The sequence below is a fragment of the Schistocerca americana genome, chromosome 3 (genome assembly GCF_021461395.2).
Source record: "Schistocerca americana isolate TAMUIC-IGC-003095 chromosome 3, iqSchAmer2.1, whole genome shotgun sequence".
NCBI lineage: Eukaryota > Metazoa > Arthropoda > Insecta > Orthoptera > Acrididae > Schistocerca > Schistocerca americana.
In genome coordinates, this window is record NC_060121.1 from 347,764,759 (window position 1) to 347,789,628 (window position 24,870).

At 40.5% G+C, this 24,870-nt stretch overlaps 1 protein-coding gene across 3 annotated transcripts in view; it reads right to left on the reverse strand.

Annotated features, from left to right (window-relative positions):
• LOC124606620 (sialin-like) overlaps positions 1–23,890 on the reverse strand; it is a 103,462-nt gene extending 79,572 nt beyond the window's left edge. The window contains exon 1 of one of the 3 annotated variants that reach the window (XM_047138607.1): positions 23,811–23,890. In XM_047138607.1, the coding sequence (XP_046994563.1) occupies positions 23,811–23,850 (40 nt within the window). In that variant the 5' untranslated portion in view covers positions 23,851–23,890. Of the gene's footprint in view, positions 1–13,360; positions 13,482–23,810 lie in introns of those variants that run through there. The other 2 variants (XM_047138606.1, XM_047138608.1) reach the window with 2 other exon arrangements.
• Positions 23,891–24,870: the final 980 nt, after the last annotated feature.

The following is a 24,870-nucleotide window of genomic DNA, read 5'->3' on the forward strand; positions in this document are numbered from 1 at the left end:
TATTTTACGTAGAAGCAGAATTCTCTCGGGTTCTCAGCCATGTCTTTTGCTAGATATGACAGTGGTAGTTGTTTTATGCTTCGCATGTAGATCTTCTCACAGACGCAAGTATTTTTACAACCCTTTGCCTGTTGTCGTTTGCATGAGCAACAGCCTTGCTTCCTCAGCATTTTCCGAACTTGGTAGTTAAACCATGGTGGCTTTTTCTGTCCTTAATCCAATTGGGGCACAAAGTTCTTCAGACCACGATTTACAATCTATGTCAACTTTTCCATAATTCCTTCATGTTCATCTTAAGGGGACAGTGTATGTGAAATTCACTGAAATTTTACATTTTCTGTTTTGTACTCCATAATGTACTTTGGACTTTCCTGGACATTTTGGTATATAATACATTACAATCAGACAATTGTGAGACCTCCAAATAATATTTTGAATGTTGACAAGTGACTGTCAAATTTTGCAGCTACGAATATACTGCCACATTTGAGCAGTCATAGCTTGGGAACTACAGAGTCTAGAAGGCTGTGAACTGCTTTGTTTTGTGCCCACTGCTGTGTCTCAGAAGTTGGCATTACGAATAAACAAATCAGTCCTTTGTTTCTCATACTAGTTTTCGTTGAAAGTTGTGTAATTATCGGCTAGTTTTGTAGTAAGCTAACTTCTGTTGCTTTTTATACGTAAATAAAATGACTAAGCGTTAAAGTAACTTCAAGAAACGCAAATGTGCGGGTAACAGATATGTAGGACCTGCATTTTCTTCTTAAGTACTTGAAAACACTTTTGATAGCAGTCAAGGAAACCACAATAATGTTTCTGAAGTGACCATACTCCCCAGGTTCATCGAAAAGGAAGGTAACTTTAGAAATGGGTGACAGTGGTAAAAGTAATGATATTATGGACAATGTCATTATTTATCTGCAAATCCTTGCACCAGTTCTTTCTGAAACTGTCTCTTGCTGTCTTTGTGGTGGTGAAGTTAAACTTTATTTGGATGTTGGAGTCAGAATAGGTGCTGCATCTAAATTAGTTATTAAATTTCAGAAGCGCAAAAACGAAAAAGCATTTCATACTTCATCAAAGTGTTCAGGTAAAGAACTGTATGAAACTAATGTCAGACCGTTCTATGGCCTTAGATGCATTGGTAAAGGTGCAAGGGCTCGTTGAATTTGCCAAAACCACCTCCTAGGTATACGAAATGTGCAACAGTCATTGGGCACTCTGTAAATTCTGTAACTGAAGACTCAATGGCTGGTGCTACATCAGAAGCTATTGAACAAAATGAGGGTGACACAGACATCAGCATTGCAGTGGATGGATACTGGCAAAAGCGTGGGTTTAGTTCTAAATATGGTTTTAACACCTGCAATAAGTACTGACACTGGAAAAGTTTTGGATTTTGAAGTTCTCAGTTAGTGCTGCCAAGGTTGTACAGTGAACCAGAACAACAGATTACTTCATAAGCAGCAGTGTATAAAAATTATGATGGCACAAGTGGAGGAATGTAGGTAAAAGGAACAGTTAACATTTACCAGCGTTTGCAGAAGGACAGGGATGTCAGATACGTGAAATACTTATATGATGGAGAGAGCAAGGCTTTCATTGCAGTACAAAACAGTAAGCCACATGATGTTCCTATACAAAAACTTGAGTGTGTAGGACATCTCAAGAAAAGGACAGGAACACGTCTGCATAACCTAAAAACCAAACTAGGTAACACAAAATTGTCTGCTGGCAAGACAATAAAACGTGCTGGAAAACTAATGGACAAGGTAATTGATGAATTACTGGAATATTATGGGAAGGCCATTAGAGATAACTGTGACAGTTTAGAGAAGATGAAAAGAGGCGTGTGGAGCACTTTCTTTCAGCGAATATCAACTGACGAAAATGTCATACTTTATGTCCACCTCCACCAAACACTGGGTGTCAATATAGGCAAGCTGAGTTTCCTTTCACCCTGCATGAATTTACTCACGAAAATTCTCTTCCTTTGGCAGTAATGGAGGTAATCAAACCTATTTACAGAGATCTGGCAAAACCTGAGCGACTAAAGAAGCGTTTACATGGGCAGACCCAGAATGTGAATGAGTGCTTCAAAAATGTTGTGTGGTACCGTGTGCCTAAAAATGTATTTGTTGGCATTATGACTAAAGTTAACAGTGTCTGATGCTGTAATAACTTTTAATAGTGGAAACTATGAAATACTTAAGGTTATGGAGAAGTTAGGGGTAAGATTTGGACAGAACACAGCTAAAGGACTGCAGGAACTGCATGAGCGTCATGTACGTGAAGTAGAGTTAGCTGCTCAGCAAATGACAAAAGAAGTAAGAAAACAAAGGAAGAGGCAAGAAATGGGCTGTTGTGACACTGAAGAAGACGTGGACTATGGGCCAGGGCAATTCTAGTGCATAAAAGACGCAGAAATGTAAGTCTGTATAAGAATTTGTAATAAAAATGTTTTAAACCTCAATATCTCTGAACTACATTTTTGCAATAAATAACCTGTTTTCTAGATAATTACTGATGGTAGAGACATGATATTTTCACAGCATGCCAAGTGTGAGATTGAACACATACAGAACTAGAATAATTAATATATCCTGAGTTGTTTTGTTTTATGTTCATTTATTTACAGAATTCTGTCAAAAAATTGAGTGTTTGGAAAAGAAAGGATAACATGCCCCGCAATACAATTTTAGTAACAATTCTAGTTCAGTGTATCTAGAAAGGTGCGTTCAATAATTATGGGAAATTGTAAGTTGGTGTCTTAAAAAGTTTCCAGCATAATGGGTCACAAAATTCGACAATTTAACATTGGCGGTATAGGACATACAATGTCCTCTTAATGGAACCAAATGATGTCAGTTCATAGTCTGAGATCCTAAGAAATGCTTATCCTCACTCTATCAGGAACATCCTTCTAGCCTTGTTGACTGATTTATTAACTTTATTACCCTTAGTTGCTGTAATGACATCATGATCACTAATTGCCATCTCTATTATGAAGCTGTTGATAAGGTATGGCTTGTTTGTAGCTACAAGGTCTAAGATATTTCCACTGTGTATGGACTGCTGAACTAGATGCTCAAGACAGTTTTTTGATAAGTGTTCACAAGCACTTCACGAGACTTCCTGTCTGTCCCCCTTGCAATGAATCCATAGACGTCCCAGTCTATACTCAATAGGTTAAAGTTGCCTCCAATGTGCCACTATGAATCTCTGACAACGGTTGTACAATTGAGTGACTATGTGTTGAACCATGCATTAACTGGTGTAGAGAATCTATGTATAGGCTTGTGCGACAAACGATTAGTAGATATTGGTTTGATGGAGCCTAAAAGCTAGCAAGTGCACCACACTCTCACGGAGGTCAGTCGCAAAATAAGTTACGATGTTGACTACCTACTAAGTCTATGTAGATTCACGTAGACCTCTTCTGAATGGTGACCAACGAGCGGCAACGAGCTAATGGGGTGCATAGGATTAAACGTGGTGGTCTGTTCCTTCTAGACACATCCCGTGCTACAGCAAAAAACTTACTAGTAACTATACTACCAGTGGAAGTATGATTGTAAGGACACGTCGCTAGCTCTGCTATTGGCGTTACATTCCTGAATGGAAGAATGACAACACATTACACGTTATGTATACCATTAAATATGTCACACCATGACACTCCATTGTACAATATAAGCAAGTCCTGTGGGCAGACTCAAGTGCTACATGTGTGTTCGTTAATAGTCTGGGATGAGTGCACTGTGGCACACAAATAGCCAGGCATGACACTCAACAGAAAGCTGCAAGACATCCATAGTAACAATACTGTCATGGGTGGCACAGTGGTACTAAAATATGTGGACTTCCACCAGACCTTGCCTGTGACTGCCAGGGAAGACCTGCAGATGTGATGTTTGTCTGCTTAAAATACACACCAATGTCGACACATGTGCTCACACTATCATTATAGAAAAGCATGGGAATGAACTAATGAGACAACTCTGCACACATCTTCACACCTGCTAGCATTTGGTGAGGGGCGTCTACCTAGCTACCTTAGGGAAGGATAATACTGTCATCTGAGCTATGTAATGTTATATCAACACCTACTGAGCTCTTATCATGGTGTATTCCGATACACTTTCCAATTATCTGAAAGAGGATTGGTTGCATGCGAAGGACGTCCTTGCACTCAGAAACGACATGATATCCATGATCCATAGTGAAATCATGGGAATGCTAGTTGCTGATGTAACCTTTGCATGTCTGTCAACATCATGGTCGATGATGACAATTCGGTATTATTCATGTTGGAATCCCAGTAGTCACTGACATCACCTCGCACAATGTCACACTATTTGATGCTGAAAACTGGAACATGGATTATGTTACTATGAAACGTGAATGCACCAAACCTGTGCAGTCGAACACAACTGTGCATGGCAAAGATGTTACTTAATGAGACTGAAACAACTATCTTAACAGGTAGGTGTGCCAGTGATAAGTATACATACCTCACATACCCCTAATTCCATACAACATCCTGGCACCATCTCATAGAATGCAGATCACCTCACAACTGAAGTTCGCCATCACAATAAAGCACAGGGGTAACGCAGGGAGGTATGTGGCTTCAATTTTATGACATCCTGTTTATCACATGTCCAGCTGTAGGTGGCATGTAACAGTGATTTCATCCAGAAATTTATACATCATGTTACCTAGGAATAGTGCACTTACTATTGTAGTCTGTATAAGTTGGTACTACCACGAATAAATGTATCCTTAAAAACCATCTGTTCTGTATGCATTGCGTCCCAATATCGATTTCTTTCAGTTGCTGGAGCTTGGGACATGAGGATGGCTGGGTTCGAGCACCATCACACAAGTGGAGCTGAGTTATTCACAAGTGGAGGGGGAAATTGACAGATAGGGATGCAAAGATCTGATGAGCAGAGAGAAGTGAGGAGGAGATGAACCACAGCAAGTGCGTATTATATGTGACATACACATACACATGTGAAGTTGTGAAGAAGGTGCTAGTACTACGTATGTATGCGTAAAACTTTGCCTGGATCCCTGGGCAGGAGGTGCACAAAATCTGACACACAAACTCCTTACCCTGAAAGAACCAACATGGCGGGTTTATAACACCCCAGCTCTAATATTTATGGGGATCCAGACATGCTTGTTTTTAAGCCCCTGTTGTATAGCTGCAGTGTGCATCAAGTGTGTTTGGGAATAGTATCGACCTGCCTTATCGACCTGCTTTGCAGGGCAACCTACTGGTCAGGAGAAAGAAACGGTTTTCCAGCATCCAAAGTGTAGGCTGCCTGTCACAACATGCATGTTGTGTTGGATTAGCATGACCCTGCTTTATCAGCCTTAATGGCAGCCTACACATCATTGGAAAAAAGAGACACTCATGCTGGGATATAGACTGAAAGGAAGGACAGAATAGGTGGACTGACAAGGAGGTGAAGAACTGATGGTCAGAGAAGGGGAGGAGGGAGGAGATGAAACAAGAGATGTGCACATTGTATTCGAAAAGAAATATATACAGTCAAAGCCATGGGAAATTTTATGAGTATCAGCACTGTGGGGTTTGTAATCTACTTTCTCCAATAGGAGTGCAGTTGTAGGCAAAACTGTGCTTTTCCTGTCCCAGCAGTACAGGCTGTCCATCACAGATACATGTATGGGAATAATGTTGGTCTGTTTTATCAACCAGTTTTGTAGGTAGCCTACACGCCAGGGATGACGAACTGTTTTAAGCTACCCTGTAAGACAGGCATATAGCATTGGTCTAGTAGCAGATTGCTTTATCAACTTGATTTGCATAGCAGACAACATGTCAAGGGCAAAAAACGATTTTTCAAGCCTCTGTTGGATAGGCTACACGACAAAAAAGGCATGTTGTGGCAGTAGTATTAGCCAGCTTTATTGAATTGTTTCACACTGGCTACACTTGCATGGCTGAGGGAACATTGGCGCAGATACAGGAGGGAATGGACAGGGTGAAGGGGGTAGGAAGGATCTGGATAGGGAGTGAGGGGACTGTAGGGAATGGACATAAATTGGGAAGAGGGGAGGGATAGAAAAAAGGGGATGAGGAGATGGATAGTGAGGAGGAGATGGATAGGGAGAGAGGAAGATAATAGGGAGAGATCCACAGGAGGAAATAGACAAATAGAGAGAATAGAAAGGAAGTTGGGCACACAGGTGGAGGAGGTAATGAACAGGGAGAGATGAAGGAGGAGGGGATTGGCAGAGAAAGTAATGGGTTGAGGGGAAGATGAAGGAGCAAGAGGGAAGGTGTGGAATGTAATGGGAAGGTGTAAAACGGAGATGGGGAGGAGGCAATGGACAGAGAGAGGGAGAGGAGAAGATAGGATTGAGGATGATTTGGGTGAGGAGACTAAACAGTGGGGTCATCAGTCTTATCGGATTAGGGAAGGATGGGGAAGGAAGTCAGCCATTTGCCTGAGGCGATTTAGGAATATCAAGGAAAACCTAAATCAGGATGGCCGTATTTGGGATTTAACTGTCGTCCTCCTGAATGCGAATGCAGTGTGCTAACCACTGAGCCACCTTGCTCAGTGGATAAGATGGTCAGAGAGGAAGATGTGGTTGTAGAGAGAAGACACAGGAGATATACAAAGAGATGGAGAAGATGGAGAGATAGGGAAAATAGGGAGAAAGAGATGGGACGATAGTGGTGGGAGGATAAGGTGGTCAGAGAGACAGAGAAGGAAGCAGTAGACAAAGGAGGAGGAGAAATGGGCAGAGAAGATGAGTAGCAGAGACAGACAGAGTAGCAGGAGCAGGAGGAGATGCACAGAGAGTGGGGGAGGAGATGATGGGTAGAGTGAAAGGTGAGGAGGTGGTCAAGTAGGAAACAGAATATGAGCAGATCGTTGTGAGGTGAAGATGGACAGAAAGAATGAAGAGGAGCAAGAGCTGTAAGATGCATGTAGAAACTGGAGAGGGGCAGTCAGCAGGTGAAAAATGAAGAGGGTCTGAGAAAGCAGATGGAAGAGAGAGCAGGTATGAGTTGGAAGATAGTGTGTGTCAGGAAGCAGGTGGAAGGATACCTCTTTCCTACTGACACCCTTTGTTTCCTGTCAAAGATATAGGAATTCAATCATTCCATAGAATTTCCTGTTACAGTCTAACATTCTTGTTTAATGAAAACGATATTGTGATTTACACAGTCAGATGCCTCTGGCAGATCGCAAAATGTAACACTAGCCTGTAGTTTATATATTCTCCCTGTATATGTTGGTAGTCTTGCCAATATTGGTAACTTTAAGAAATCCTAACTGGGATTTTGACAATATATTTTCTATGGCATATATTTAAAAAAGACGATTATATTTTCCATTTCTAACGTTTAAGAAAGATTCCACTGATAAATGACTGGTTACGCAGATAATTTAATATGTTGCTGAACCCAGAAGCACACTATTTAGTTGACTCTGTCGATATTTTATCGTAACCACTAGAATTTCTCGATTTTAAAGATTTTTATGATGGACATTAGTTCTACTATTCTCGTGAAGGTCATATTTATATTACTGTAGTTATTTGTCATGTCTAGTCTGAAATATTCCATGGCAGCATTTACTGAACCTGAGAAATCCATCTTATCAGTAGCAGTTGCAAAATGCTTGAAAACAGTTTTGCAATGCTCTTATCAATGTATCACACTTCATGCCATCTGCTCCTCTACATGCCTGATTCAAACCATCTCCTTCCATACTGTATCCCATACTGTTTTATTTTGTTATCAGGTGTGATGATCTTTTACTTATAGTGTATTACTTTGATGTCTGAATTATCGTATGTGGAATAGTATCGTGATTGAACCATGCCATAACACTGTGTCTCTGAAAATATTATAAAAAACTTTCATATCAACTTATTACACTGTTGTTGTTATGTTGTACAGAAGGATTATGTTGGTCAGTACTTAAGTAGGATAGCTACCTACTTTCCGGATACAGTTCGACTTTGGACATAATCATTGTCCTAGAATTCATTATGGCAAAAATGAACTTGAAGGTTGATTACATGCTGGGGCAGCTCAATGATCTTTGACCTTAAACGCATGATGTCCATTTCCCTCATCCCTGTCCTCCATCCACAACCCACTATTTTATCAGCGAATAAAACGAAACTGCCAATCTCATCTCAGTATTTTACCAGATTTTAAAACGAAACAGCAAATTCATATACACCACACTTCGTGTTATTTTTAAATTCCATCTTAAGCCGAGCCCCTAGACCTATTTAAGCCGAGATACACATCTTTTGCTGTTCTCCAACCACAGCCCAGTATTATTCCAGCCATTAAAACGAAACAGACTTTCAATATTCTACTATAAATCCCACTTTTCAACATTTTTCATCTTCTTCCCTTAGTTAGTCAGCGATCTTCTAAGCCAAAATACACATCTTTAACTCACCTCCAACCACAGTTCAGAACTTGCCATCCATCAGAATAAGACATCCAATCAGTAGATATCCCGGAGCCATTGTCTAACAGAAAAGTGAAAAAGCTTTGTCAGTAGACCATGCACAACTTTATGAAGTGTGCCTCCCACGAGGCAAGGAACAAAGTTCGATCTTTCTACCGCACTATGTGCAAGGCATAATATACGTTTGATCTTTGTACCAAACGTGGTGCAAGAAACAATGGACTCCCCCCCCCCCCCCCAATTTAAATGTTTCCTCACCAAAATAGTTTTACAATTGTACAAACAAAATTGTTGCCTAAAATAATATAGTAAGAAGGCTACGCAGTAACAGCTGATATTTAAGCACAACAAGCGATACTAAAAGTTATGTGCTTTTGAGAGGTAAGCTTTGTTTAGACTCTTATGGTGGCTGTGCAGTCTGCTTATGTCAAAGACGACGATTGACAAGCTTCCACACAGAGGAGAAGTCGATCTCTCATTTTGATAAAAAAAATTTGGTCTTTGTATCAAAATAAAATAGCACTTAAAATTTCTGTACTGTTTATCAAATATTTCTTCTATACCAGCACAAAACACATGTAGCTCGCTTATTGGGTATTACCAATCTAACTTACAGATAAATGTGTACTTTTTCATAAAAGTATTTCCATCTCTGTATCACTTCTTACAGAAACGTCAAATTGTCACTCTTATTTATCAAAAGCCGGCCGCGGTGGTCTAGCGGTTCTAGGCGCTCAGTCCGGAACAGCGCGACTGCTTCGGTCGCAGGTTCGAATCCTGCCTCGGGCATGGATGTGTGTGATGTCCTTAGGTTAGTTAGGTTTAAGTAGTTCTAAGTTCTAGGGGACTGATGACCACAGATGTTAAGTCCCATAGTGCTCAGAGCCATTTGAACCATTTATTTATCAAAATACGTGGTGTTTCTTCTATAACAGTACAAAACACACCTGAATCGCTTACTGGTGCTACTGACATAACTTACGAGCTAAAATGGACTTGTCAACAGCAATACTCCATTTTGTACCATGTTTTAAAGGAACCAAAAATTGTCTCTTATTTTTCAAAATAAGTACAGAATCTTATATAACATCACAAAACACATGTAGCTAGCTCATTGTGACTACTGTTGTAATTTACAGGTTAAGATACGCGTAGTGATAAAAATAGTTCGACATATGTACCAATGTGGCAATGGCCTTGGCGCAGTGGGTACACCAGTTCCCGTCAGGGCACAGAAGTTAAGCGCTGTTGGGCGTGGCCAGCACTTCGTTGGGTGACCATCTGGGCCGCCACGCGTTGTTGCCATTTTTCGGGGTGCACTCAGCCTCGTGATGCCAATTGAGGAGCTACTCGACCGAATACTAGCGGCTCCTGTCAAAGAAAGCCATCATAACGACCGGGAGAGTGCTGTGCTGACCACACGCCCCTCCTATCTGCATCCTCAGCTGAGGAAGACACGGCGGTCGAATGGTCCCGTTGGGCCACTTGTGGCCTGAAGACGGAGTGCTGCTGCTGCTAGGTACCAAAGTAATAATGTTATGCCTGAAATCCATACAACACTGAATGACTGGAGGTAACACCTGTACATTTCCTGTACAACATTTCTTCTAGCTGAGATCATTTGGGAATTTTAATTTCACCCTCTGTTTCCTACAAATTAAACTTCCCTCCTCTCTCCGCTCCCGCCCCGCTGTTCTAGCAGACTTTAGCAAACAAATGATCGTTAATTGTACTTATTACGTCAGAAATAAACTCTGGAAATGGGTTTTCTGTTGATTGATAGATGCGCAGTGTCAAGACTACTAAAATTAGGTACAATGTAACGATTCTTTTAAGGTGATGCAAACGGAATGAATGTTTATAAACAGAATTTCTTTGTCTATCCCTTACTACCTCTGGATCCATTATTTGCTGTGAGTACGCCGATGGTATTTACAGCAAACACTGGTATCGTCTATCCCTCCCACACATATCTTGTTTTTTCCGTATACTGTGGTTAAAGTGATTTGTAAGTCTTCGCTGTGCATCCTCTTCCAACAGCAGATTATATTCATCCATCTCAATTGTTTTCGCCAAATACTTTAGTTTTTACGAACTTCCAGCACGCTGAAGTAGCTGTGGCTCAGCAACTTCTGTTAATCAGTACAACGAAAAACTAGTCTAAAGTTGCAAATCTAACTTTTTTTGGTCACTCGGTGACTAGTTTTCGGGCTGAGACCGATTTTTAAACCATCGTAACATCTTCAAAAATGGTATTTCAGGGGATGTGAAACCCGTGTCAAAAAATGTGCAACGAACAGTTATAGCGCTGTAGCTGTTCGGTGCACATTTTCGAAATGGTTTTCATATCTTCGGAAATACTATTTTTGACTATGTTACGATGAGTTGAAAATGACCCTTGGCCCGAAAACTAGTCATTGCGTGAGCAAAAAAAGTTAAATTTGCAACTTGGAGTGGTTCGTTGTACTTTAGTTTGTATTCTTTACGTATTATCCTTCCAATTTCAGTATCCTTTTGCTTACCATTAACACATTAATTTCACTTAAATGAGAAATATCGGTTATAGGGAATGGCTTACATCCGTCTTATACATTGCTGTTTTTCGTAAGTCCTTCAGAATAACGTTATTCCTAATTCTATTTTTGATAGTGTTGTGGAGAAAATGTCCTGGATTGAGGAAAAGCATGTTTCCCATATTTAATGTAACACTAACATTGTCCTTGTTGGAATCTGTGTTAACAGTATCCATATAGTTTATAGATAACAGCATGTTCTTCATCCAAGGAATACATAAATGTATCTGATAAATGCGTGTTAGAGACACTTTATAAAATCAGTAAGATAATTAAGTCTGCGACAATTTGTTGTAATTTCATTGGAGCCAGTTGTTCAATGCTTATCTGTAACAATATAAAATGGCGACGTGCATTGATCAGCCAGAACATTATGATCACTGATCTACTACCGATATAAACCCGTCCAGGCGAGGAACGACTACTAGTCAGAGACACACATGGTGCACATAGTATCAGCGTGTTGTCTATGTGTATAATAGGGAAGGCGAACGATGTATCTGAGGTTGACTGAGGACAGATTGTAATGGCCTAGAGGCTCCGCAATAGCATTTTGGAAACTGCATGCCTTGTCAAGTGTTTGAGGAGTGCTGTGGTGAGTGTCTCCAATATGTGGCGAAACCATGGTGCAACCGCGTTCAGACGTCGTGAGGTTGGGCATGGTACCCTGACCTCAGATAATATCCGCACAGCAGATTAAAAATGGTGACCCTCCCTCTGAGGATGACACGACGGTCGGATGGTCCCGATGGGCCACTTGTGGCCTGTAGACGGAGTGGAGTGGACCCAAGTGCTGGCCATTGTATTGGCAAGCCTGGATATGTTTCTTGGCAGTTTCCCACATCTATTTGGGGGAATACTGGGCTGGTATCTATATTCCATCACAGCTAATATTTAGCAACAATTCTCATACTTTCACACGGGATAACAGTAGATGCAGGCAGAAGAGGTATACTAATTTTGTCCCGTGACGGAGGGGATGGGAAGGGGTCCCCGATAGGAGGGGCAACTGGCTACCCTCTACAACCAACACTGCCAAAACTAATAATTAACACGTCTGTTCCTGTGAAGGTATGGGATAACTGGATACCTCAGGAAGCAATTATGATAGTTGTAACCGAATGGGTTGTCTACACTCATTTTGTTTTGAGCATTGCTCATTGTATTTTCTCTTTCTTTTTTTGTTATTTCGAAATGAGTGAAGGGATACTCCTGGTCCATTACAGGATTCGAGTGTGACTCTCATGACCCCAAGAAGAATCAGCGATCACCTTCATTACGTGTCAGTTCTCTTTCCATAGACACGAAGCTCAAGGATATAGCCTGCCAATCCTTTACGACGGACATAGGATTTTCGCAGCCACACCTCTCGCCTCAGCGCAGCGATCAAAGTTCTCTTTTGAATACGATAGTGGCGGACCCTCTAGCAAGAAGGTTTGTTTACTTTGCTTATTTTCGATCTAATGCTACCTACGACGCAATATCCAAAAAAATCTCGCTTTCATGAACAATGTTCTTCGCCACAATAAGATCTATTGGAAACACTACTGAATTGCTTTACCAAAGTCGCATGGAAAACTGTTCAAGATCCTAGAAATTCTAGCACCACTATCTGGCACATATATTATGTTACTGAAATTAGAGAATAATGACCCACTCAAAACGAAGAGCAGTGTTTATTCCATGAATACTAAGAATAACGTTAAAACGCCTCATTGTTAATTATACAGTGAGATGTGCACGATGCTGCTGGTTCAGTTTCAGTAAACACACGACAGAAACGACAGAACGATAAATCAATCAAGTAGCAACTTAGAGTTATCTGTCCTTGCAAATCAACTGAAACTGGCGACAGTCTGCATACATCAGCTGGCTGTGTTAGATGTTTCGACTTCGGATTAATAATTAAATTCTAATGAAAGTAAGCGATGTCACAATATTGTATACTGTCTGTGGACACCAGTACTGAGAATCATGAAAATTTAATAGCACTTAGCATTATCAATTACAAGAAGGCAATACCAACCGATTACTGCTGATTTACAAACAAATAATCAGCAAAGACAACAAACTATGTCATGTGCTCTTGAAATAATACTAAGTAAATGTCATGTAATCGTAAAGTGACAATTGGGAATAAAATGGTCAGAAGAAAAGAAATAACACACCATGGTAATGAAAAAATTGTGCCACGTTAAGAAAGTAACAACAGTTAGGCCCGGTAACAAATTTAAACGAGCTGTTTAAACGTAGAAACGAGTGAGGAAAAAAGAAAGAGATAAGAAGAGATCAGTGATGTAAACACACCCTAACCAATGGCTCACCCGCTCCATCCTGCGCCGCCGTCGCCACAGCTGTTGTCATTCTGTTCCTGAAATAAATCGCTCGTCTGCTGAACGCATCTTTCGCAAGAAGCGCTGCTGCCACCGTCTGTACGGCTCGGCGCTAGCGTATCTCTTTTTATACTCTTCGGCGCTTCGAAAATAAAACACGAAGAGTGGCGAAGGGTAAAGAGGAGACGTGTATTTCAACAGATGCTGAGATACTCAAGAAGCCTCCGAGTCGCCTGTCGCTACCGTGTGTCGCCAAACAGCCCCGTTACATTATTTTACTTCGACTCCTTGTTAGAACATATGAATCTCCCGTTCAGTTAAAGGTGAATACGTACTGAACACAGCGCAAACATCTCTCTCGTCGGGCGGCACACGCGTCAGAAGAGAGGAACGTGATCTGGACACAAACGCTGCTCGCAGGTTCCTGTTTTCGTTCGCAAAAGAAGCGAAATACGGGACGAAGTTGTAGGTTTACACGAACAATATATATACCGACTACACGTACATGTATACTCTGCAAACCACTGTACAGCTCATGGGGGAGGGTGCTTAATATCAGTATTGTTGCTTTTTGTCCTACACCATTTACATTTTGAACAAGGGAAGAACAATTCTCTATACTCCTCTCTATGCACCCTAAATGCCTTATCTTGTCTCGTGATTCCTACACTAGATATGCGATGGTGGCAGCCTAATGGGCGCACAGTCTTCTTCGAACAGTTGTTCTCTAAATTTATCCAACATGTTTTCGCGAGAACTAGATCGTTTTCTTCCAAAGATTCCCATTCAGTGCCACATTTTCTTACATTCGTATGGGTTACACTGACATTCTACAATCTTCGTGGAGCGCCTCTGCTTCGATGTCAATTTTCATGACTGTTTGAGAATGACTTCAAGTATTGGAACATTACGCAGATGTCTTCTATTCGATTTCCTTTAAAGAGCAACTTACTTTCCCAGAATACTTCCAAGACATCTAAGTACCCTTCCGATTACGCAATACTAAATGGTAGTGTGGATAAAAATAAGAAAAAATGTCCAGTAATCATGGGCTCCAAAATGCATATCTTAAGATCTACGAGCGTTTGTTCATCTTCGTTGCTGCGAAACACAGCTCTTCTAGTGGTCAGGTGCTCACATTTCTTACGGTATGCATTTTAGAGCTCATGTTTACTGGACTTCTTGGTACACTTACCCTTAACCACCATCCCTGAAGGTTTGTGACTTCATCACGGAATCATGCTGTGTACTTATTTGGCGAAACATGCTCAAAACGTTTACTACTAACTTTGTAAATGGGTATATCTGGTTCTTTCTCTTTGCTATAGGCTATACAAAAAAAGTGGCAGGTAAGTGAATCAGCGGAAAATGATACACTTTACGAAGCCTGGAAGATGCTTCACAATGTATTGTAAATTACTGTCCCGTTGGAATATACGATTAGAAATACATGGAACGAACGAAGTGACCCGGTTCGTAAGGTTTGCTTGTGCCAAGATTTGGGACTTAGAACACCAGAAGCTTACTAGTCCAATGCATTCAGATGTTCTATATCTTCACAAAGTTTACCTTCTCATTTTACATTAAGATTCCTACATATTTTCATATTTAGCATCCGAGCTTCAGATTTATAGCTTTACATCTGGATAACGAAAAGACTTAAATTAGACGTAATCTTTGGAGAATTAATTAAAAATAGTAAATCACATTCCCATAATGGTAGGGTCATCATTTTCAAAACTGATACAATTACTAATTAGGCAGAAAATTACCTTCAGTGTTCTCATACGTCTCATGTTGCTTAAATTCGCTATCGCTACGTCGCCGAAACCCAGCAGAGTTTACATGTGAACATATGGCAAACAGCTCCATTTGCAGTTCACCAAAGACGTGTTTGTCTGCGTGGCGGTGCTGCGAACGGCTAGCAGTTACAGCGCACCGGTAATTATTTCGACCTTGCATTAACACAGCGGCAGTTCGTTGGCCGGACAGCTGGAGCTTGCGCCGCTAGGACAATTTATCTAAGTAGCACTTCACCAGAGAAAGCTTTGTTTTTTGGAATACCGATGTACTGCTGTTTCGATAAATCGTCTGAGAGGTCATCTTTCTGAAGATTGCAGGTTGTTGTTGTTGCTGTTGTTGTCTTCAGTCCGAAGACAGATGCATCTCTCCGCACTAGTTTATCTTACGAAAGCCTCTTTGTCTCTGCATAGCTAATGCAACTTGCATCCTTTTGAACCTGTTTACTGTATTCGTGACCAATTTTCCCTCCATACTTTGTACCTCTCCCGCCCATCTCCGCACATTTCCTATTCTTCAAGTTGTGGCACAAAATTATTTTTTGTGTATTACATTCAGTACATTGTCTTTAATAACACGATCTACCATTCTTATATACAGCATTTTCCTTTAGCACCACTTTTCAAATGCTTCTGCTCTCTTTTTGTCAGAACTGTCTGTCTTCAATGTCTCACTTCCGTACACGGCTACACTCCTAAAATTTATATTCGATGTTAACAAATTTCTCTCGTTTAGAAATTGAAGGAAAGAAGACTTACAAACAAATAAGGCAGAAGTGGCACTTAACATTCCTTCGAAATTTATGAAACCAATAAGAAAAGTGGCAACCAAACAACTATTGAAATTGGTTTGTAGAATCTATGAAATTGGATACGTACAATTAGACTTTCTGAAAAAAATATAACCTACGCAATTCCGAAGACAGTAAAGTCAGATAAGTGCGAAAACTATACCACAATTAGCACAATATACTTCATGTCTCATGCAACAATGCTGCTGATAACAATAATATCCGCTGAGGTGACAAAAGCCGCGGGATAGCGATATGAACATATACAGATGGCGATAGTGTCGAGTACACAAGTTATAAAAGGACAGTGCAGTGACAGTTCCGTCTTTTGTACTTACGTGATTCATGTGAAAAAATTTCCGACGTGATTATATACACATACATATACATATTCATATACCATATGAAAGGTAAAAGCACCAGTGAAATGGAAAGAAGACAAGGATTTCTCGTCAGATGAGTGTAGGGTAATATCAACAACAGCTGAAAATGGTATAACGGGACTGGGATTCGTTATGAATACGAAGGTAGAGCAGAGAGCGTGTTACTATGAGCAGTTCAGAGATATGGTTGTTCTTATCAGAATCGACAGCAAACCAACACTGACAACGATAACGATAATTCAGGTATGCATGCCGACGTCGAAATGTGAATATCAAGAAAGTATTTGAGGATACTGAAAGGGTAATTCAGTACGTAAAGGTAGATGGAAACCATGGGGGACTGGAATGCAATTGCAGGGGAAGGAGTAGAAGAAAAGGTTACAGGAAAATATGGGCTTGGGACAAGGAATGAGACAGGACGTAGAATAATTGAGTTCTGCAATAAACTTCAGCTAAAAATAGCAAATACTCTGTTCAAGAATCACAAGATGAGGAGGTATACTCGGAAAAGGCCGGGTGATACGGGAAGATTTCAGTTAGATTACATCATGGTCAGACAGAGATTCCGACATCAGATACTGGATTGTAAGGCGTACGCAGGAGCAGAAATAGACTCAGGTCACGATTCAGTAGTTATGAAGAGTAGGATTAGTCAGAAAGAATCACTACGCAGAGAAGTGGGATACGGAAGTACTAAATAAGGACAAGATACGCTTGAAGTTCTCTAAGGTTACAGAAACAGCAATAAGAAACAATTGAAGAGGAATAGACATCTCTAAAAAGGACAATCATAGAAGTTGGAAATAAAAGAATAGGTACAAAGATGGTAGCTGCGGAGAAACCACGGGTAACAGAAGAAAAACTTCAGCTGATCAATTAAAGAAGGAAAATGCTCAGGGAAAGTCAAGAATACAGAAATAGAAGCCGCTGAGGTGTGAAGTAAACAGGAACCGCAGGGAAGCTTAGACGAAATGGCCGCATGAAAAACGTGAAGAAATCGAAATAGAAATGACTGTCGGAAAGAAATTCAAAGCAACCTTCCGTGAAATTAAAAGCAAGAGTGGTAACATTAAAAGTGGAGGACTAATTCCTCTGTTAAATGTAGAGGAGAGAGCGGATAGGTAGAGAGAGTACACTGAAGCCCTCTATGACGGGGAAGATTTGCCTGATTTGATAGAAGAAGAAACAGGAGTCGATTTAGAAGAGATACGGGATTCAGTATTAGAATCAGAATTTAAGAGAGCTTTGGAAGACTTTTAAGATCGAATAAGGCAGAAGGGATAGATAATATTCAAACAGAATCCCTAAAAGCATTGGGCGAAGTGACATAAAAACGACTGTTATCGTTGGTGTGTAGAATGTATGAGTCTGGCGACATACCATCTGACTTTAGGAAACATATCATCCGCAAAATTCCGAAGACTGCAGGAGCTGACAAGCGCGAAAATTATCGCACAATCAGCTTAACAGGCCATGGATCCAAGTTGCTTAAAGAACAATGTACAGAAGAATGGAAAAGAAAATTCAGGATGTTTTAGATGACGATCAGTTTGGCTTTAGGCAAGGTTAGGACACCAGAGAGTCAATGCTGACGCTGTGGTTGATAATGGAAGCAGCGCTCAAAAAAATCAAGACATGTTCATAGGATCTGTCGACATGCAAAAAACATTCGACATTCTAAAATGGTGCAAGATGTTCGAAATTCTGGGTAAAATAGGAGACGAGTGATATAAAGTATGTACAAGAACCAAGAGGGAATAATATGAGTGGACGACCAAGAACGAAAGTTCGGATTGAAAAGGGTGTAAGACAGAGATGAAGTCTTTCGCCCCTATTGTTCAATCTGCATATCGAAGAAGCAGTGATGGAAATAAAAGAAATGTTCAGGAGTGGAATTAAAATTCTATATGAAAGGATATCAATGGCGACATCTCTATCTTGAGTGAAAGTGAAGAATAATTACAGGAAGTGGTGAACGGAATTTACAATCTAATGAGTACAGAATATGGAGTGAGAGTAGATCGAAGAAAGACGAAAGTAATGAGAAGTATCAGAAATGAGAACAACGAGAAACTTAACATCCGGATTAATGGTCACAAAGTAGATGAAGTTAAGAAATTCTACTACCTAGGCAAGAAAACAACCGACGACGGATGGAGCGAGGGGGACGTCAAAAGCAGACTAGCACTACCAAAAGGTTATTCCTCGCCAAGAGAAGTATACTAGTACCAAAGATTGGCCTTTATATGAGGAAGAAATTTCTGAGAATGTACGTTTGGAGCACAGCATCGTATGATGGTGAAACATGGATTGTGGAAAAACCGGAACAGAAGAAAATCGAAATATTTGAGATGTGGTGCTACAGACGAATGATGAAAATTAGGTGGACTGATAAGATAAGGAATGAAGAGGTTCTGCGCAGAATCAGAGAGGAAATGAATACTTGGAAAACACTGACAAAGAGAAGGGACAGGATGATAGAACATTTGCTAAGACACCAGAGAATGACTGCCATGGTACTAGAGGGAGCTGCAGAAGGCATAAACTTTAGAGAAAGACAGAGATTAGAATACATCCAGCAGATAATTGAGAACGTAGGCTGCAAGTGCCATTCTGAGATGAAGAGGTTAGCACAGGAGAGGAATTCGTGGCGGGCCGCATCAAACCGGTCAGAAGACTGATGACTCACAAAACAAGAAAGAAAAGAAACAGGCACCAGAGAGGCAGTTCTGACGTTGCTGTTGACAATGGAAGCAAGACTGAAGACAAAACACGTTCATACGAATTGTCAACGTACCATATCTTTTGGAGTTTTTTCCCTTCATGGCGCCTATTTACGCAAAATTCTGGTCGCTCGGATACTTTTGAACACGTTTCTGTTGAGCAAAGGAGACATTAGAGACCCAGCACGAACGAGACCTGTGCGATACTAACAGAAAGCATTCGGTAAGTTCTCAGCTGTGGTAAAGACAGCATGTTTCTATAAAGGCCACTGAATACTACAGAAATAATCGGCCAATCTTACAAATACACTACCAAACATCTGAGGTCATCAGTCCCCCAGACTTAGAACTACCTAAACCTAACTAACCTAAGGACACCACACTCATCCTTGCACGAGGCAGGATTCGAACCTGCGACCGTAGCAGCAGCGTGGTTCCGGACTGAAGCGCCTAGAACCGCTCGCTCACAGCGGCCGGCTGAGTTGAAATCTCTGACTCTTTAGAAACATACATATATATGAGTACAGCAAAGATGAATAATAGGTAAAAAGACATTAAAGGTACGTTCATCCAGATGTTCGTTGTGAAATACACTGCCTGACGTAGAAAAACAACCGATATTAGCCACTAAGGCAAAGCTGTAGATATCCAATGGGAACTGACAGTATATACTGTCCATACTGCAGAAAACTTAAAGTAAACGTGGAATAGGGAACTATTTTACAGACGTCCTGGGACAAATGCTTTGGTGACACCATACCGCTAACAAATGGACAGTGAACCAGGTTAGAAAGAATGATTAAAACTAATAAATCGTTTCAAAACAAATAATGTATCACAGAAGTAGCACCAATCATATCAAAATTGTGACTTTGCTGGGAGTTCTTTATCCACAAAAACAATAAAGACGAGTACTGCATTAGAATTACGCTAAATTTGAAGAAATTGAAATGAAAGATCGTAAAACTATTAGTAAAATATATGACTCCACACACACCAATAGAATTTGAATGAAGAGGAGGGCTGATGACACTACATCGCATAGATAAGTGTCATAGTACTGTTACTTCACGTCTAGTTGACACTGTTGATACTGCAACTGTTGTTAATACTAATGAAACGCCATTCTAGTTGCTTTTTTCTGGAACTTCATTAAGTTCACACGACCGGTTTCGGCCTCTGTATTAGGCCATTATCAGTTGTACCGGGAACTGCGACATGTTAATACATAATATGATGGGCATGTAAATATCTTTGTTTTTTGTAATAGAAGATGAGCGACAGTTCTGATTTATTTACAATACAATTGCAGAAATAATATACAATGTACATTATGCTGTAAAGAAGCAATTTCAAATGATAAAAACCACAAAATTCGAGGGTTGGAACTTTAATAGTGACAACTATTTACTTACGGCTCGTACAAAATAGATACGTGTTTCAAAGTTTTACTGACCTTCAAAGTAGTCACCAGCATTGTGTGGAAGTCGTAGGATACACTTAGCAGTGCCAGTTGTGTTGACAGTTTGAGCGGCGCGGTCTACTGCCCGACGAATTTGTAGCAGTTCTGAAGCGAATGCCGTGAAGTGTTTCCTTCAGTTTAGAAACCGAGTTGAACTTAAGAGGACTTAAGTCAGAGGAGTGTAGTAGGTAGTGTAGCACTTAGCAGCCCCATCGGTGAAACAAATCAGTAACAGCTTGAGCATGGTCCTGCAAAATGGTGATCAGGTCCTGCAGAAAGTGTCATCTCTTCTGTCTCTAAGGTGGTCACCGCTCGGGATTAGCCGAGCGGTCTTAGGCGCTGCAGTCACGGACTGTGCGGCTGGTCCCGGCGGAGGTTCGAGTCCTCCCTCGGGCATGGGTGTGTGTGTTTGACCTTAGGATAATTTAGGTTAAGTAGTGTGTAAGCTTAGGGACTGATGACCTTAGCAGTTAAGTCCCATAAGATTTCACACACATTTGAACATTTTGAACATCTAAGCTGGTCGTAGGTTGTGTTACAAAAATGAACAGCACAGAGACAGAAGTGATGACACTTTCTGCAGGACTTGACCACCATTTTGCAGGACAATGCTCAAGCACGTTCAGTGCAAGCTGTTACTGATTTGTTTGACCGATGGGGCTGCTGTGCTATACCACCTACTGCACTCCCCTGACTTAAGCCCTCGTGAGTTCAACTCGATTTCTAAATTGAAGGAAACACTTCACGTGATTCGCTTCAGAAACGCTACAAATTCGTCGGGCAATAGACCGCGCCGCTTGAACTGTCAACCCAACTGGTACTGCTAAGAGTATCCTAAGACTTCCACAAAGCTGGCAACGGGTTATACACAAAGCTGGTGATTACTTTGAAGGCCAGTAAAACTTTGAAACACGTATCTGTTTTGTACGAGCTGTAAATAAACAGTTGCCACTATTAAAGTTCCAACTCTCGTATAGTCGCGCCCAATGACGTCGTGAGAGAAATGGGTGTGTCGTACTTGTGAATCTTTGCGAGAGCCCTCAACTGTTCCCGGTGGTTTTAATTTTACTTTATGGGTCGTATCTTCACACTCGACTTGGACACTTCATCCATTGCAAATATTCTACACTTTCATTAATTCGAAATAATCAATTTCCGCTTTTATTTTTAGAAATATGCAATTGTAATTCTGAAACGCGTCTGAATATAGCACTTTTAAGGTAAAACATGTTACCAGTTTTTTGGTTAGTACGTTTCTATAATTATGACATGCCCATTTTCTCATGAGGTCATTGGGAGAGAAACTCTTTTTGTTTTATCGTTTATTTGAGTATTTTATGTGAAAAAGTGCATTATAATTTTGAAACATATCAGAAAATCATTTTAAGGTAAACATAGTTAAATTTTCTCATGACTTTACTGGGCGCGAAACTTCTTTAAATCCACTTGACTTCCACCGTTTTTACCATTTGGCGTTGCTTCTTTTGCAACATAACGTAAGTTCTACATCTACATCTACAAAGATACACCGCAAGCCACCGTATGGTGCGTGGCGGAGGGTACTCTGTACCACAATGTGTCATTTCCTTTCCTGTCCTACTCGCAGAGAGAGAGGAAAAAAAGAATATTTATATGCTTCCGTAGGGGTCCGAACTTCCCGTATCTTATCTTCGTGGTCCTTACGCGCAGTGTATGTTTGGACAGTAGAATGGTAAGTTGTATATTATTTCTGCACTTGCACCGATCATACAGAAGCGCTGTCTCTCATTTCCCATCATAAAAAACAAAAATATCTATACGCGCATCATATTTTGTAATAATATTTCTCAGGTTCAGGTGCATATCATAATGGCGTAATATAAAGTCCAAAACCAGTCGTGTGAACTTAACAAAGTAACTAGAGCGGGGTTTCATTCGGTCTCATAGTGTGGACATACTTATAGAACGAATATCAAATGATTCACCAGAAGCCTGTATCATCAGTTCAAATATCAGATTAACTGGCTAAAAGAAATTAAGGAAGGTTTACAAGCAACGAATATTACAGAAAGCGTAATTATGAGTATGCAGTATTCCTACATGCAATCTGTCTCTTGCTGTGGAACCATATTTTGGCAAGCAAAACATGGACATAGTCTTCTAGTAAGAGAATAAAGGTATTAGAATAATTGCTAAAAGTAGCAACAGAGCACCTTGTAAAACTGTTTCGAAACATTTGGGTTTTCTGACTGCTGATTATGAGTTCAAGGACACTAAGTACATAAGGTCATTAGTCTCCTGTTAACCCCCTCCCCCAAGACTGAATCAGTTACCCCATCTATCTGCCCGTCTGTGTCTAGAGTAAATTCTGTGTGCAAGTGTGAGAAAGTGTTCTAAGTGTTTGTATAGCGTGTATCTGAGGCAGGACGTGCGTACCAGTCTCATATTCACCTAGTGGGATGTGGAAAATCGTTTAAAAACCACATCCAGTCTGGCCGACAGATCGCCCTCCATCGTTAAGTCAAGGATTATTTAGACAACGAGAATAGGAAATGGTAAGAATAACCATCATTTAATAATAAACAATTGTCATTCTACAGTAAAATGTGACAGTTTGATTACTGATATTATCTCTTGCCCAGGATCTTTGATAGAAAATTCTAACTTCTCTCCATTTTCTTGAGCTTTTTCATGTGGTTCAGCATGAAGAATTCGGTAGAATGGCGGATGTAAAAGTATCGTCGAAACCGTAAAACCAATCTAAAGTTTTGTGTGTGTGTGTGTGTGTGTGTGTGTGTGGATGGGTGGGTGAATGGGTGGGTGTGTGTGTGTTTGCAATTGGTGTAGCGTGGGGGCAGTGAAGAGTGATATGATGAAAACGAAGAGCGCGAAAGTATTCCTTTCGTAAGATAATATTATTGCAAGCATATATTGTTATTTCTAGAAATTGTTCCCTTTTTCATTAAGATGACTCGCCAGAGATCATTGTGTAAATGATTTATGGATGAATGAAGGATTGAGTAAGTACATTATAAGAAATCGCTTAGCTTTTGAAACACGGGTAGTGTAGCAGAAATTCAAAGTGAAACTTAGAAAGAAAACTGTCTTTACATGACGAGAAAAATGCAAGAAATATTGCAATATTCCCGTGAAAAAGGTTTGGATTGATAAGAAATCAGAAATCCTGAGACCGAGTATCAATCTAAAACGGAGTGTTTCAATAGTCAAAACGAAGAAAGAATGATACAAAAATGTATGATCTAACCATAATGTAAACAATGGCTCACTTTTGCTGTCCTTTGGCCGCTTCGTTACATCTGTCGACATTGCGTTCCTCAAGTAAACCACTGGCCAGCTGAGTACCTCTTCGTCTCCTGCCCTGCCCCTGACTGCACCTCTTATGTGTCGACTCGTTATATAAGTTTTGTAGACTGCAGTCGCAAATTGGGAGAGGGGCGGTGGGGAAGCGCGAGAGGTGTGTTTCCACATTGTGCTATGTGTTTCATCATGAGCTGAGACGCTCAAGTTATCACTTGATTCCCTTATCGCTGCCAGGACCCATGTAACTCACTTTGCGTCATTTTCATCTGACACTTGCTTCGTGGCTAGGCCGAAGATCCTGCGTTCTTTCCATGGCAAAACTAAGCACGAGGCAACATAATATAGTAGGTTGTTTGCTTGTTGCAAGGAAGGAGTGCACATGTCGATCCAAGAGCCTCTACTTGCGGGTTTAAGATTTCATCTCGACAGAAATGGAATTAATCAATAATAAAAGGCACAAATCTAAATGAAGCTTTATACAGGACAGCAACAAGTTATCTGTTAGAAAAAGGTACTGCCGAACTTGAGCGTTTATGAAGTTGGTAAGGATTCCATTATTATTTAATGACAAACTCGGTAACTGCGTTCTAGCAAAACATCAGCTGAAGGAAAAATAAGCTATAGTATTTCATGTTTTGTCTGATGCAGCCTACAAATATCACAGCGTGAGTTGCAACAAATGCATGCGCAAATATCTCCGTTCACACAATGACACAGTACAGGGCGAATCTCTCACTAAACATCACGGGCCTAAATGTTTGTAGTATCCCACAGAGGGCAGGAAAGCGATCTTTCACAATGTTTTCGTCATTAGCCAGTGCAAATATCAAAGCTTTCTTCACTGCTACCTTTGAATTTCAAAGACTGATTTTCAGTAAACATTTCAAAAAGTTTCTCTATATCTACAAATTCTATAAACGTTCATTTACAATCTGGTAAGATAAACTGTATGGTTAGTATTGCCTCACATGTTCCTATATTTCTCTGGAGCCCAAAACGAAATTTCCCCGAGGTCAGCTTTTACCA